Source organism: Leucopleurus acutus, assembly GCF_964270905.1.
Source record: "Leucopleurus acutus genome assembly, chromosome: 17".
Classification (NCBI taxonomy): domain Eukaryota; kingdom Metazoa; phylum Chordata; class Mammalia; order Artiodactyla; family Delphinidae; genus Leucopleurus; species Leucopleurus acutus.
In genome coordinates, this window is record NC_139159.1 from 15,921,561 (window position 1) to 15,937,427 (window position 15,867).

The 15,867-nt window shown below is 36.1% G+C and overlaps 1 protein-coding gene across 9 annotated transcripts in view; it reads right to left on the reverse strand.

Annotated features, from left to right (window-relative positions):
- EYA1 (EYA transcriptional coactivator and phosphatase 1) overlaps positions 1–15,867 on the reverse strand; it is a gene marked incomplete at both ends in the record, with an annotated part of 313,784 nt that overhangs the window by 40,192 nt on the left and 257,725 nt on the right. For 6 of the 9 annotated variants that reach the window (XM_082859015.1, XM_082859023.1, XM_082859021.1 and 3 more), the window contains one exon: positions 7,249–7,338. The exons of 2 other annotated variants lie outside the window; for them this stretch is intronic. In XM_082859015.1, the coding sequence (XP_082715141.1) occupies positions 7,249–7,338 (90 nt within the window). Of the gene's footprint in view, positions 1–5,878; positions 5,981–7,248; positions 7,339–15,867 lie in introns of those variants that run through there. One more of the 9 variants, XM_082859022.1, reaches the window with a different exon arrangement.

Sequence of the window (15,867 nt, forward strand, 5' to 3'; positions counted from 1 at the left end):
GGTATTAAGTGGAATAACGTATGTAAAGCACTTAGGACAAGTGTTCAATAAATGTTCATTCATATTGTATCAATTCTCTGCCTATAACTGTTTTCTTAGAAGTTAAAAGTGAAGTTACTGAGTAAAAGGATCCATACATTAAGGTTCTGAATGAATACATATTATCAAGCTACTTTTCTCAAAACTTGTACCAATTTCTATCCTTATCAGTAATGTACACAAGTGTTCCTCCTACTGCACTGTAGACCATATTACTGATTTTAAAGCTTTGCCAATTTGATGGGCAAGAGGCTGAACACTTACTCTCTAACATTTCTGATTACTAGAGGTGAAATCCAACATTTTCTTTTCTATGTGTTGAAAATTTGAATGCTTTTCTCTTGTGAATTATCTGTTCATGTCCTTTGTTAATTTCTTTAGGTTTTTCTTAATGAGTTGCAATAATATTGATTATTTTATTGGTTAGAAATAGCTTTCTCTTTTAATATTATCTATGGCTTTCAAAAACAGTGTTTGTTTTCTTCCCTGACTACAAAAGAAATTAGTATATATGTTATAAAGAATTTGGAATACACAGACAAGTACAAATAAGAAAATAAAACCTGGGCTCTCAGATAGAAATAACATTAAAATTCTAGAGTACCTCTTTCCATCTGTTTTTTGTTCCTCCATTTATTAATTAACACGTACTTACTGGGTGCCTTCTATGGGCCAGGCACTGTGCTAGAGAAACAGTAGTGCCTATATTTTACATAGGGTATATAATTTTTTAACAGAATCGAGAGCAAACTATGTCTGTGTGTATAGTCCTCAAAATGTTACTTTTGAAAAAATAACTTTTTGTTGAAGAAAGTATATATTATAGCTCAATGAATTTTCACAAATGGAACATAGTCATGTAACCAGCTCCTGGGACAAGAAATGAAACATGATCAGAATTCCATAATTTGGAAATATTTATAAATAGTGGCCTTTGTCTTTGACAAGTAAAAATTCCTAGATGTACAATTAGCACAAATGGTATCAATCTTTTTTAGGCTCCGCTTACCGCCAAATGGCTACCCAAAAGTTTATTTCCTGTAAGCAACGTGAGATCTCCTTTTGATCTACCTATATTTTCTCCTTGAGTTTTATTCTTTCACATTTTAACTCTGTAATTTACCTATTTCTGTATATAAACTGAATAATCCATTCCTTCACTGGTTGATTTGTCTGGTTTCATTTAACACATACAAAATTTTTCTACAAGTTGGGTCTGTGTCTGAGCTCTCTCTTCTCCCTATAGTTCAATGTCAAAGCCGTGCCAACATAAATCTTCATATTATTGTCGAATTATAAAACATTTAATATTTGGTGGAGCTGGGTGCTCACTATTACTGCTTTCTGTCCAAAACTTCTAGGTATTTTTGCCTATTTATCCTTCAAATGGACCTTATAACAATTTTGTCATATTACAGAAAAGAAAAGGAATGGAAGAAATCTCATTTATTCAAATCTTCCTTTAGATCCTTCAGTAGGATGTCAAAGTTTTATTCATATATTTCCTTCTTATATAGGTTACACTTCTTATATAGGTTACACTTCTTATATAGGTTACACTTATATAGGTTACACTTCTTATATAGGTTACTCCTTATCTTTCCTTTTAATCTTTTTTTGTGTTACAGTTACTGCAGTTACTTAAAAATTATAATTTAATTAAATTTTCTACATGGGTGGCTAGAAGAAGGCTATTGATTTTTTAATTTAATTCTATAGTCTTTTACTTTTCTGAAGCCCACTGTAAATTCTAAAACAATTCCTGGAGATTCTCTTCAGTTTTCTATGTATATCAAATATTATGCAAAAAAACAATAATTTTAATCTTTCATTTTATTTCTTTCATATCTTAATGTGCTGCTCCAAATTCCTAGAACAATGCAGACTAACAGTAGTGACAGAGGACATTCTTATTTTGTTTCCGTCTTTATGACAATTTGCCTCTATTATTTTATTGCTAAGTACAACGTTGGCTGTTGGTAAAAGGAAAATATCTTTTATTATGTTAAACAGCCACATATTTTGACTCCTAACTTTCTGGTAAACATCCGAATCAAGGAAGTCTTGGAATATAGGTTTATGTTTCTATTTTTTTTGCTTCAGATAAAATAAAGATGATAGAATCTTGTGAGAAATGATGAGATAGGAAGAATACATACTTATTCATGAGTAACAATAATGGATAAAATACGGGTATTGCTTCATTTTGATCACCAGTTACAATATGTATTTTGTCTAATAATCATTTGCTGCTTGCAAACTTATTTTGCCTCCTAAACTGAGGGCTTTGGTGTTACTCTTATTAACTGAGAAAATAGATGAGGTCAAGCAACCCATCTTAAAACAGAAAGGCAAGGTCAAGTCCATTGTCTTCCATGGGAAAGGACACAGAAATCGATCTTCTCTCTGAGACAACAGATAAGAATTTAATCTAACAAATACTCATTAATGGTCAACATGTATAGGGCAATATTCTAGGTGTTATGAAGGATGTTACTAGGATTTTTTAAAAAATGGAATCCTTTATGTTTGCTAAATTTATCAGAAGAAAATTAAATACATATACAAAAGCCGGTGTCCAGAGCTGAAAATGACAAGTGGCATATACACATGCCTACGGGTACATTTATGTTTAGAATGCAATTACTGATAGGCCCACACACTTTCATAGAGTTGTTTCTTGGCTGTGACATGCACTGAAAGAAGAAAACAGCTCAAGCTCTTCCGGAAGTGTCTTCTTTACAAGCACCTATGGAAGCAGAGCATCCTGCGTCTACAAAGAAGCTGGACCCTGGGCATCAGAGTTCATTCTTGTTTAGCAACAAAGCACTTTCTAGGTGAATGATACTTTTCCACTCAAAAAGTCAACTTCTTGATTAGCTTACAACTTTTCCACTTTTGGAAGCACAAGCATTAGGTCACTACAGAACGCTTCGCTTGAGATCAAAGCTACTTAGCATTGGCATGACTGATATTTTGAAGGAAGAATTTTTTTCCTAGCTGAAAATCAATTTATAAACAAGATATATTAAAATAATTAACAGACGATAACCTAAGTTTTAGACTCATAACATATTATTGCAAATTTAAAGACTGAATGAAACCAAGGGGCAAACTAATTTCTTTGCTTTATAAGAAAACTCATTATAGCTTACTTGCTTTAAATTATGGCATTACTTGGAGACTGTCCATGGTGCCTTTCCTTGGCCTTTGACTCATCAAACCCAGCTCTACTGAGACCAGAACCTATGGTCCCAGGCCTTTTCTACATAGAAAATGTGAAAACAAGGAGCTACAAGAGTAGATGATTGAAAATCAAACCTGGGACAGGAGTCTACATGTCAAAGGCCCAAGAAAGGTCTGGGGTATTCACACTGTAAAACTTGACACCAAAGAATCCTCTGGTCTGTCCCAACTAACCAACATACTAGGAGCGTGAAGGAGAAAGTTGTAGCACAGTTTCACACTTGACTAGGCGAACGTGGTGTGTACAACCCAGAAGACGAGAGGCGGGTCCCTGCTACTTCCCATCCCTGACCCCTGTGGCCTGAGAGCAGAGACTCTTGGAGGCTACCATGTTGATAACATCAGTTAGGATGGCAACCATAACGCCAGTGAGATGATATTACCTAACACCAGACAGAAAGAGAACATTCGACATCAGCTTGTGCCTTATTTTTCTTTAGACTCATATTAATCTTGATGAAATATCGTCCTTTAATTGTGGAAAAATCCAGCAGGAGAATCGACAAAAGGCAAGTTAAACTGAAATGTTATCGTATTCAGAAGGTCGATCACCTTTCAGTAAAAATCCAACAGAAAGAGCTCTTTCTCCATTCAGTCAGAAAGAGACAGACTTTACTAAAGAAGCTGGAAAAACCCCTCCAATTTCATACTGTCATTCATAAAAAATGACTTCCATAATAAGCATCGTCGGATTGCACACGGAGACCTTTTGGTAAAATGATACGCAGGGTGTTAGTCAGACTTGGAAATAGGAAAGTCAGGAGTGCGTGGAACTCAAGTCTAAACGCTTCTCTGGGTGGGGGGGGGAAATATTATTTCCTCTGATAATTGTGTCTCCCTGTCACTCACGGTCCTTCACATGTCAGACATTTTTAATGGTTCGAAAAACCAGCTTTCTCCATTTTATTTATTTTTTCCTGAAGTGTCAACAGAATTAAATTGTGATTGCTTTTATTAAAAACTCTCACTAACTGAGATGACAAATAAGACTTTTAAAACTAAAATGGTTAACTTTTTTATGTCTTAAAATACAGGGACGATACTTCTAAATTACTTGAAAATCATATCGAAAATTTCCTAAATAATATCCTAATAACCATCTTAAGCAAATACTTTGATAACACAAGAACTGTTACTGGAATCTCCTCACGGAGTGTATTTCATTATTGAGAATCTCTTTTAAGTCACAGCTTAAACTAACCAAATTAGAGCGGCTGGCAAAAAGTTAAGATTTTAAAAGAAAACGAGGCTTAAGTCAACAATTCGGGTTCAGAAATCACACTTCAAGCTAACCAATAGATTGTTAATCTCCTTGAAATTACCTGTACTCTAGATCTTCAAAAGCTAAAAACATGTAATTAAAATATATTAAAATATTCATGTCCTTTACCACAGTACGTTGATAACTGGCATGTGAAATCAAGCATTACCACATCATTTTTGCCTGATGAGACAATTTTGGTTTTCTAAAGGGTATTAAGCTAATACATTTATTTTTGCCAGGAAATAATTTTACTCTATTTTGAAAGAAACTAATATTTGCAATGACCAGTCTCAGGTTTGTTGAATTACAAAAATATAAAATGAAGGATTGAAATAAGTATAAAAACCAATGTATTTTTAAAATATTGCACAAATCTAAAGAAGGTAAATAATTTCCGAAGCCAGAGGCTAAGTGAATCTTTCATTTATACTTTTGTTTTATATTATTCGCAAGTAAAATAAAATCAATTTTGGGAAGGTTACAAGCTTAAATAATTTTTCACTATTGATTTTTACATTCGGTTGAATTATTCCTTCATTCTCTTTTCTACTTTACTTATAAGAAAGAGTCCTCATGCCAAGAGGAAAATCTGATATTTCAATATCTGTGTGGATCCCTAGTTCTTCTTTTTAGTTCAGTGTGAATAATGTTAGTAAACAAATAAAAATCTGGCTATATTATATCCAAACTGAGTTAGGAAGCTTTTCTGTCTATATTATACCAAGTTAACTACTTTGCCTAACTTCTCACTTTTTACCACATAGTTTTGGCACTGTACAGTCAAGCTTTGCCATTTTTAAGAGGGTAGAGTTTAAAAACAATAGAAAATTACTGCTAATTTCTTCTTGATGGATGCTATTAACACCTATTAACATCAGTAAGAGTAACAGGTTTGAACCCAAGAGAAAATATCAGCCTAGTCTGTATCGTTGGAAACAACCGAAACAATCTAACATATTAGTAAAATACGGAATTTTTTGGTGCTGTTCTCTTATGAAGGGAATCACAACCATAAGGCAGAAACAGCTTTTGAAAAATAAGTATGATTATTAAGCTTTTAGAAAGGCAATTCTGAACTTGTCACTCACTTGGAATATTTCCACCTTAAAAAATAGTAATGCCTTACATGTAATTTCCTTAAGGAAAGCAAACACTTTAAAATGCAAAAAAAAAAAAAAAAAAAAAAAAAAAAAATCTGTATTTCACCCTAAGTGTAAAAATAAATATTTCACTAAGGAATGGGGGAAAAATGAAGCACATTTAAATAATTTCATTGCACTGGAAGTTGCCAATTCGTCTGTGAGTAGTTTCATTGCAGATGAAAAGAAATCAAAATACAGGACAGATGTTGAACAAACCGCATTTAAGTTCTGTCACACACTGGCATTTTTCAAATGATTTTGGCTCATCTATGAAATAAGGTGCATTTTGCTTGATTTTGAAAAGGGGAAACATAAGGAAATATTTAAAGGCCAATTGCTGCCAATTAACTTTGATCAGTAAAAGTTCTATTTGAATCTTTCAGATTCTTCTCCTGTCTGAAATAACATACATTTATAAAATCTAGGAAAACAACAACTTGATGATTAATGCCTGTTGGCAGCCCTACCACAAGCTTGCTTAATAGCAGGATTTAAATAAACAACTATCTCTATTATGAAGGGAGTGAAATGTAGTTACAGGCATATTTTCTCATAATGGAGCTATGAAAACCAATATTCTTTATTCTTAAAAATGCTTCTGGGGCTTCCTTGGTGGCGCAGTGGTTAAGAATCCGCCTGCCAATGCAGGGGACACGGGTTCGAGCCCTGGTCCGGGAAGATCCCACATGCCGCGGAGCAACTAAGCCTGTGCACCACAACTACAGAGCCTGTGCACCACAACTACAGAGCCTGCACTCTAGAGCCCGCGAGCCACAACTACTGAGCCCACGTGCCACAACTACTGAAGCCCGCGCGCCTAGAGCCCGTGCTCCGCAACAAGAGAAGCCACCGCAATGAGAAGCCCGCGCACCGCAACGGAGAGTAGCCCCCCCCGGCTCGCCGCAACTAGAGAAAGACCACGCCTAGCAACGAAGACCCAACACAGCCAAAAATAAATAAATTAAAAAAAAAAAAGCTTCTAATCAAGATCAGCATGTTTGTCATTGCCTGTAACACATTTAACCATCTTACAAAAGTTTCCCCCCAGGTTATAAAGGACAAATAAAATCATCAGCAGTTTGACATAAGGAATTCTGGCAACCCAAAGAGCAGAGGCCTGACTAAAATGTTATACGACCAATTGGGCCAGCCAGACAGAGAAGAATCTGACCCGATACGGTAAGAGTCTGACATGGACAGCATATGAAAGGATCACAAATTCTGTTGGATTCTAAAGGTAACCCATCTCAACAGTGATTATGTACCTGAGAAATCTGTAGCTTCTGATAATCAACACAGTTTAATATAAAACATTCTTGACATCAACTTTTAATCCCTATCAATAATCATGTGGAATCGAATTTTGAAATACAGCAGCCGAAGTAAAGCAAAACAGAAATTCCATGAAGGCAAAACGCACGACCATATAATCAATAATTACTTTATCTCCTTATTCCCATTATATATTCAAAAAATAATATCCCATTGTTATTTTAGGACCAATCACCTATTTCCAAACATGCAACACGAAGAGTATATAAAATAATCAGAACTTACCTCTAAGTCGTTAAAAAATAGATGTGTGTCTGCCAAGTTGAAAATCATTTCTTCCATTCGTAGTCCAAGGGAAACTGAAGTAGGTGGATCCTAAAAGAAGAATTTTACAGGTCAAGAACATACATACTTCAGGGTACAAGAAATACAGTGTCACGCTGAGAGGGAGTTAGCATCGGGAAAGGACAAAAGGCTTGGACTCCAGCTGCTTTTAGAGTGCGTGGCTTTTCTGTATTTGAACTTCAGTGACTTATTTAATTTAAAAAGTACCTCTAAGGTTGTTGGTACTTTGCATAATGAAGAAAAAAATTGCTGCTTATAATATTGCAAAAAATATAAAATCTAGGGTTACTTAGACATACAGAGTAGAGGAAATTCAGCTTCACACGTCTGTTTCAGGAGCAAGAAATTCAGTGAATCAGAAAGACATTTTTTTTATGTTCCACCTCAATCCATGGAGTGTCTAAAAGCACTGCCACAAATATCAGAAAATAGATATAATATAGATTAATTTCAGAAGGACAGAAAATACCAATTTCACTCCAGATGATAACTACCATTATTTTGTATTTATTCAGATTGCCCGCCAATTTTGAGTATACTCAAAACGGAAGTGATGGTGGCCACTCTGACCAGCTGGCACCATGCCAGCGCAGGAAGCTGATCTTGACATTCATGTGACACTATCCAGTCATCAAACAGCCAGTAACACACACAGGGGAGCACAGTGGCTTCTACCCAACGCTTCAAGCCTTCGACACTAGTGATAGACAGTCTGTCCCACACAACACACATCCTGATGACATCTGTTGGTACTGAAGATGGGGGATATAGAGATATTTGCAAGGTTTTAATGGTGTTACTATATTCGTAATGCATCCAACCCAGGAAGCAACACTGTTCATGGTGAATATCCTGCATAATTAGTGAAAAAGGAAAAATATTCTGTAGAGAAAGTATTCAAGGATATGTGAGTATTTCAAATTTTTATTGGCATTTTAATAGCAATACCAACTTTCACCTTTATGGCCTTTAAATTTTTCCAAAGAACAAAGTTTCTGATGTACTCTTTTATTATCACAGCAAACCTTTGGAATCTATGTGGATCATTTAATTAGAGAAACTGTAACTAGAGAAATTATGCCTTCATGTCGCCCACCCATCTAGCTGGGGTGTACTTTGTGTATCACCTGTCTTTGAGTCTTACAGTGGAGAAAAACCCAGAGAAAATAAGTCTTGCTTTCTAATACTGTCCAATATAAACCCTGTACATTTTCTCTATTGTCTTCATTTCAAAGCTCAAGACTTGCCTGTGTTTTACCCCCTACCCTCCAAGTATCTAAAGTCCATCAACACCAAGCCCCATCTTCTCATGGGCATTGGGAGGCAGCGACAAACGGTGGAAGAAGAGCCCTAGACCCAGAGGCCAAGCCCTATCCTTGTTCTCTTAGTTACTTTGGTGTCTTTATCTCACTGAGCCTCAGTTTGCTCATCTAATAAATCAGGTGGCTAGATGGCAAATATGTTGTTCTCCCATAGAATAAGAAACAAAACAAAACTCCATCTCTTCATTTGTCACAATCATATGTGTTTATACACCTGGGAGAAAGGAGGGGCCTGGGATGGTGGAGGGCGCAGAGACTCACTGGGTGCCAGCCATGGGCCAATCAACTGTGGCCAGGGAGGCGGAGTCAACACCATCCCTGCACCACCCATCCCACTAGCTCCGCCCACCCCACCAGCACACCCTCAGCTCCAGCACCAGCATGGTTTATCCCACAGGAGTCCCAGAGATGGACAAGAGGAGGTTTGGGGAAAATAGGGCAGGATGGTACTGCTGGTCTCAATTCCCCTCCCACCTAGGCCTTCTCTGCCAGCTGACTGGCAACGTAAAGGAGAGAGAAAACACATTATTGCCAAAAATCTGGGGTTAGATTGGCAAAGGGGCAAAGCAAATACCCCAGGGTTCGTAAGAGGGCAGACAGGAAATAAAAACACATAGGCCAACTGAGTGTCCAAGAGCTGTGCAGGGAGGGACAAATAAAAACACTTCCCTCAAATTTCCTGTACAGTGATTAAGCCTTGTTAAATCTTCCCTGCTTGATACCACCTAAAATCTATGAAATTTCATAGGTTGTAGAAGAATTAAAAACTGTTTACAAGTAAGTAAAGAAAAACTCTCATTGAATCTTGGTTTTATAGGAAATTACTCACTTCCAAGAATTCCCAGTATCAATAAGTGTGCTGGAAAAAACAAATGCTCAAACACACAGCCTAGAGCAGAATTAACCAGAAAGGGAAGTTCAAACAGCTGTTTCTAAAACAAAACACCTGACTCAGGTGTGTCCTCCCTCTAGTTGAGGCCAAGAAAAACACACTGACTTGTCTCATAACCACATCAATGAATCTTTTTATATGTGGCCAGGAGAAGGAGACTCACTGCAATTATTTAATGGGCAATTCTAGAATTGACATGCCATGGTATTGGTACTTCTGAAAAAGGATTATTTCTCCTTGATATGGTTGCTTATTTATACCACCATCAGAAGAATTACTCCATTGTTTGTGAATATATAGCCTACTCTAACTTTTCTTCATAAATTACAGTAATGACTTGTGAGTTGGAATACTAATAAATTTTAAAGGCTTGTTCAGCCTTGTGGTCAAATACAACATAGATGTTGGCCTTATCTACCTTTTAATGTTTTTCTCTTTTGTTATTGGCTGTCGTTCCTTAACAGTTTTCATACCTGCCACTCCACAGTATTGTTAGGAAACATTTACACCACCAAAAGAACAGTCTGACGATCAACTGAAATGAAAGAATTTTAGAATAGGAAGGGGATCTAGTTGAAAGCAGTGTTTCTCAAATATTTTTTAACCATAATCCACAGTAAGAAAAATCATTTTATACTATGATCTAGTAACATCTCTCTCTCCGTCCCTCACACACACACAGCTGAAAAGTGAGCTTGGCAAAACGAGGCTTTCCACACTGTGTGGAGAGTATTCTGTTACTTTCCATTTCAGCGCCCGTTAATGTGTCGAAGTCTACGGTTTGAAAAGCAGAGTTCTAAAGAACACCTACTTTTGATTTTAGAGACAGGAAGACTGATTTGCAGCCGTGTTATGATTTGCTTGTGGTAACAGCGCTGTTAGGGTACAAAGCTATCTCACCCTAAGTGTTTTACCTGAAAGGAAACTAGCCAGAAGAACAGATAGGTAACCATGGTAACAGATCTGCTTCCACATTCTAGCAACTGGAGTTCTTCTCAAATCAAGGTTAGATTTGATCTTCCTATTATAATAATCTTTCAATATTTTCATATTTTTCAAACATGGCTGATACAAGTCAAATGTCAAAAAAGCTAACACTGAACAGTTAATAAATTAGTCCTAGCTTGATGGTTTATTTTGGCATATATAGAGGAAGAAAGAAAAAACACATTTTTTAGACCCAAACTGAGACATTAAAATCACCATGTCTTTGGCTTAATCTTACTTTCCTTGTGCTTTGCAGTAACCAATTCCAGAGCTGTAGTTGTGAAATGGTGCCTTTTAAAACACCATTTTTTGCTACGTCACTTTTGAAAAATTATTTAGAACTTCGCCTCCACTTCCAAGAAACATTTCATTTTAAGTAAACCTTGTTGCCAAATGTTTCCATTCTTTTGTGAACTTGACTCCTCTGTGGTATTTACACTTCTAATTTCTTCTTAACATTCCTTCTTCCCTTATGTCTGTAATATCATCAGTCTTTTCTGGGCATCTTCCTCGAATCTGATTATCCATCCTCTATCCCTTCAGTGATGTTGGTTCCTAGGACTGTTTTCATCCATTCCTCATTCTATTCACACTGCCTTACAGACTCCAACACACTCATACCTTCAACTATCACCCCATTCCCCTCTGTTGAACCTCAGACCTCATTTGTAGGCCCATATATCAATCACCTATTGGTCCTTTGTACTTGATGACCCATAGAGCACCTGAAACGCAATGGACTGCAGCCTGGATTCATCATATTTCCCACATCAAATGAACCACATGGTCCTGCCCCTTGGACCTGGAATTCATACCTTCCTTATATTCACCACCATTACCTTTTCTCATGTGTCTCGTTTGTAGCTATCTGTAGTAGCTTCCCTCACTGGATTGGTCTCCCCCGGTTACCGACATGAATACAACCAAGTCTCTGTTCAACCCCCATGCTCAGTCCTGCATTCCACAGAGCGCTTCTTTCAGTGCCCCTCCATCAATCCAGAGGCTCTTCCCCGACTCCTCCCAACTGGGCTCATCAGCCGCTGGGTACCACAGCTGTATGTGCTCTTGTCTATGTCAGAGACATATCCTGTTATCTTTCTCTCTCCATCCTTGGGACCATGCACAATGCCTGGCACAGGGCTTTCCCAAAGTTTGGTGGAGGAATAAATGACTGAAAGAAATAAGCAGCAGATATTTCAAATAATTGTAATGAAGAAAAAAATATTAAATTTGATCTTTAGTTAGTTATTAGTGTTTAGTGTCAGTAAAAAAAAAAAAAAAAATCCTAGATACCTAGCTTAGGGGGTAAAAAGGACATTTGATTCCTAAAAGTCATTCTATCTACATAATATGGTATCAATATTAAACATGTTCATTCATACTTTGTACCTGATTAAAGAGCAGCTCATTCTTAGAAGAGCTACTTACAAAGCCTTACTTATCTATTTGATGCAGTGAATAAGATTAACATAAGATCAACATACAATTATTTATTTTTAAAATTTATCAGTGGTATGCGTTACAACATCTTGCAAAATATATTCTCATATTCTCTGCAATCTAGTTCCCTAGTAAAAACTGAATAGTTCAGTGAAGAGGCTCAAACAGAGAAAATACAATCAAATGCTTTATCATTTTTCTTGTTTAATGAATAAACAGTGTAAACTTACTATAGTTCTTCTGCCCGGGAAATTCTACTAGCTGTTCCTTAACAAGACAAGACAGACAGCATCCAGCACCGCCCCCTCTCACACACACACACACACACACACACACACACACACACACACACACACACACACAGAGGAATTAAATTTAACTCTGATCTTAAATTATTTTGATATGATAGTAAATTGCAAAGCAACCTAAATGTCCATCAATGGATGAATATATAGAGACAATGTTGTACAAATACACAATGGAACATCACTCAGCCATAAAAAGGAATGAAATAATGCCATTTGCAGCAACATGGATGGACCTAGAGATTATCATACTAAGTGAAGTAAGTCAGACAAAGACAAATATAATATCACTTATGTATGGAATCTTAAAAAAGATACAAATGAACTTATTTACAAAACAGAAATAAACTCACAGACATAGAAAACAAACTTATGGTTATCAAAGGGGAAAGGTGGGGGAGGGAGGGATAAATCAGGAGTTTGGGATTAACAGATACACATCACTACATATAAAACAGATGAACAGCAAGGACCCACTGTACAGCACAGGGAACTACATTCAGTATCTTGTAACAACATATAATGGAAAAGAATCTGGAGAAGAATATGTATATATATATATATATATATATATATATATATATATATATATATACTATATATATATTCTATATATATTCTATATATATTCTATATATATTCTATATATATTCTATATATATTCTATATATATTCTATATATATTCTATATATATATTCTATATATATTCTATATATATTCTATATATATTCTATATATATATTCTATATATATTCTATATATGTATATTCTATATATATATATATAACTGAATCACTTTGCTATACACCAGAAACTAACAGAACATTGTAAATCAACTATACTTCAACTTAAAAAAAATTGCAGTTGTCTGCTTAAAGTCATGAAAATAAGGTGAAGGAACTCGTTGCAATGCTAGGCTACCCAGGGATGTTTTGTGTAAGTCAAAAATAGTTATGTCTATTGAAGAGAAAGCAACATTATACAGATAAATTAGACCCAAGCCTAAAACAATTGTTTTGCTCTCATCTTCTATCCAGTGATCTTTAATTATCCCATTCCCTCAAGATCTTTTTCTCCTGTTTCTAGAACACAGAGCTGCCCACAGAGACTAAAGTTATTATCATCCCGTATTCAAATCATCAGTACCATCCCTGGACTGTTGTCATTCTTTTACTGTTCCTCGATTTTTTTTTTTTAGCCTGATCACTGCTATTACACTAGATCCTCAGGTGATGAAAATGCTTTAAAGAGAAGAAATTCTCGACAAAATCAGTGCACAGAAATGCTGAAATGCCATTAAATTCATCTTCTAGGGAGATTCATGTCTGTCAGTTTTGAATTGACATGTAGAAAAACTATAATGTGATTTGAAGTAAATGAAAGAAAAGGGTGTCCGTAAATGTATGTAGGTATTAGAACACTGGAGGACTAGGAATGTGGGCTCTTGTTGCCTTGTTTTGCTTTACAGATGAGCTAGGGCATTGGATAAACTTCAAGCATCACTAAAAATGCACTTTTCAGGAAGCACAATCCACAGCAGTTCAGAAATTTGATTTCACCAAGACTCAAACACCAACGAAGACACTGTTGTGACTGCAGGGCTGTGTCATTACTCCCACACATCCATCTAGGAATTCTCTCAGGATGACAAGTAATGAAACTCCTTGTGATCAGAGCTTACAAGGATGCCATCCAGTTCATCTTTGGGCTGAACTAGGTCTAACACTAACCCCAACACAAGGCATTGGCAGGGGTACTTTTTTGCTACATGTCACAGAAATTGAAGGAGCTTCTTCCAAGATAATTGTGCTTCCAACCTGCAGGCATACAGGGTAGAAGGACACTGGAAGTGCACACTCTCATGGTGGTCGTACCATGGGCTTTGCAGTCATGGAGTCTAGATTGGAATTCTAACTTTGCCATTTACTAGCTGTGTGGTGGGCAAGTTCAGTTACTTAAACCCCTGGACCTATTATAGATTAATCACATTAGTTCACTGACTCAGAACTATGGCTGGTAAACTGAAATTCACTATGCTGTTGAAAAGATAATAAAGGAATGTGGCACCTGCATGAGCCACTGAGGATATCTGTCTCCTAGAGGTGATCCTTAACAAGGATGTGTACTAATACTGGAGAGATATTCAAGGACAGAAGATATTTGAGAAAATCTCTAAATTCAGAAAGTGGTTTAGGTTTATCTCAACACTTTGCCTCACCAAAAGTGACTATGGGTTAGTTATTTGCAACAAGCACTGTCACATCTTTTTATTTCTGATGTGCATCCACATATACTTCGTTCTGCTGAGTTAATGAACTTGTGGTTTAACTCCCCTCCCGCCCCCACCCAAAACTCTGGAATTTTCTCCTTCCTAATCAACTAACTTTGAGCCAATAAGAAAGGATTTACAGGATAATTACAATAGATTGTTAGAGGAGACTGTCCAACCAGCAAGCTGAAGTTTAAAACAAGAGCAACCAGACATTACACATCTCTTACTGGAAGGATATACCTCACCTACGAAGTCTTAACCAAAACAAACAAACAAACCATTAAACCTGAATCTAATTAAGCTTCTGGATCTAGCTACTAATTCACAGGAAATACAGGGGACAAAAGAATATGTGACAAAGGAACACAATGGAGATGCAATCAAGAAAACCCAGTCTCAGACCCTCTATAAGACAGATGATCTGGTTATTTCAACAGAAATACTCAAGGTTAAAAAAAAAGATTGAGTGAGAATGTACAGCTTAAAGACATGTAAGAGACATACAATAAACTGTAAAAAAAAAATTATAAAACCACTGGAGAAAAACACTTTACAAACTAGGAACAGAGGATAGAAGGAAACTATCTCAATACCACAAAGGACATATATGAAAAGCCCACAGGCAACATCATACTCAATGGTTAAAGTCTGAATGCTTTTCCTCTATGACCAGGAACAAGACAAGGATGCCTGCTTTTGCCATTTCTAGTTGACATAGTACTGGAAGTCTTAGCCAGAGCAATTCAGTAAGAAAGAAAAAGAAATAAAAGGCATCCAAATAGGAAAGGAAGAAGTAAAATGTCTTTGTTCACAGATGACATGATCTTATATGTAGAAAATGCCAAAGAGTTTCTAAAAACTGTTAGAACTAATAAATAAATTCAGCACAGTTACAGGATACAAAATCAGGACACAAAAATCAATTGCATTTCTATATACTAATAATGAACAATCCAGGAAGGAAGTTAAGACAATTTCATTTAAAATAGCATCAAAATGAATAAAATACTTAGAAATAAACATAACCAAGTAGGCAAAAGACTGGTATACTGAAAACTACAAAATGTTGCTGAAAGAAATCAGAGAAGACACAAATAAATGGAAAGGCAGTCCATGTTCATGGATGGAAGACTTAATATTAAGATATCAATATACCCAAAGTGATTTACCCTATCAAGTTTTCAATGATGTTTTTTGCAAAACCAGACATATCCACCATAAAATTCACATGGAATCTCAAGGGACCCCAAATAGCCAAAACAATCTTGAAACAGAATAACAAAGTTGGGTCTCACATTTTCTGATTTCAAAACTTAGTTACAAAGCCACAGTAGTCAAAA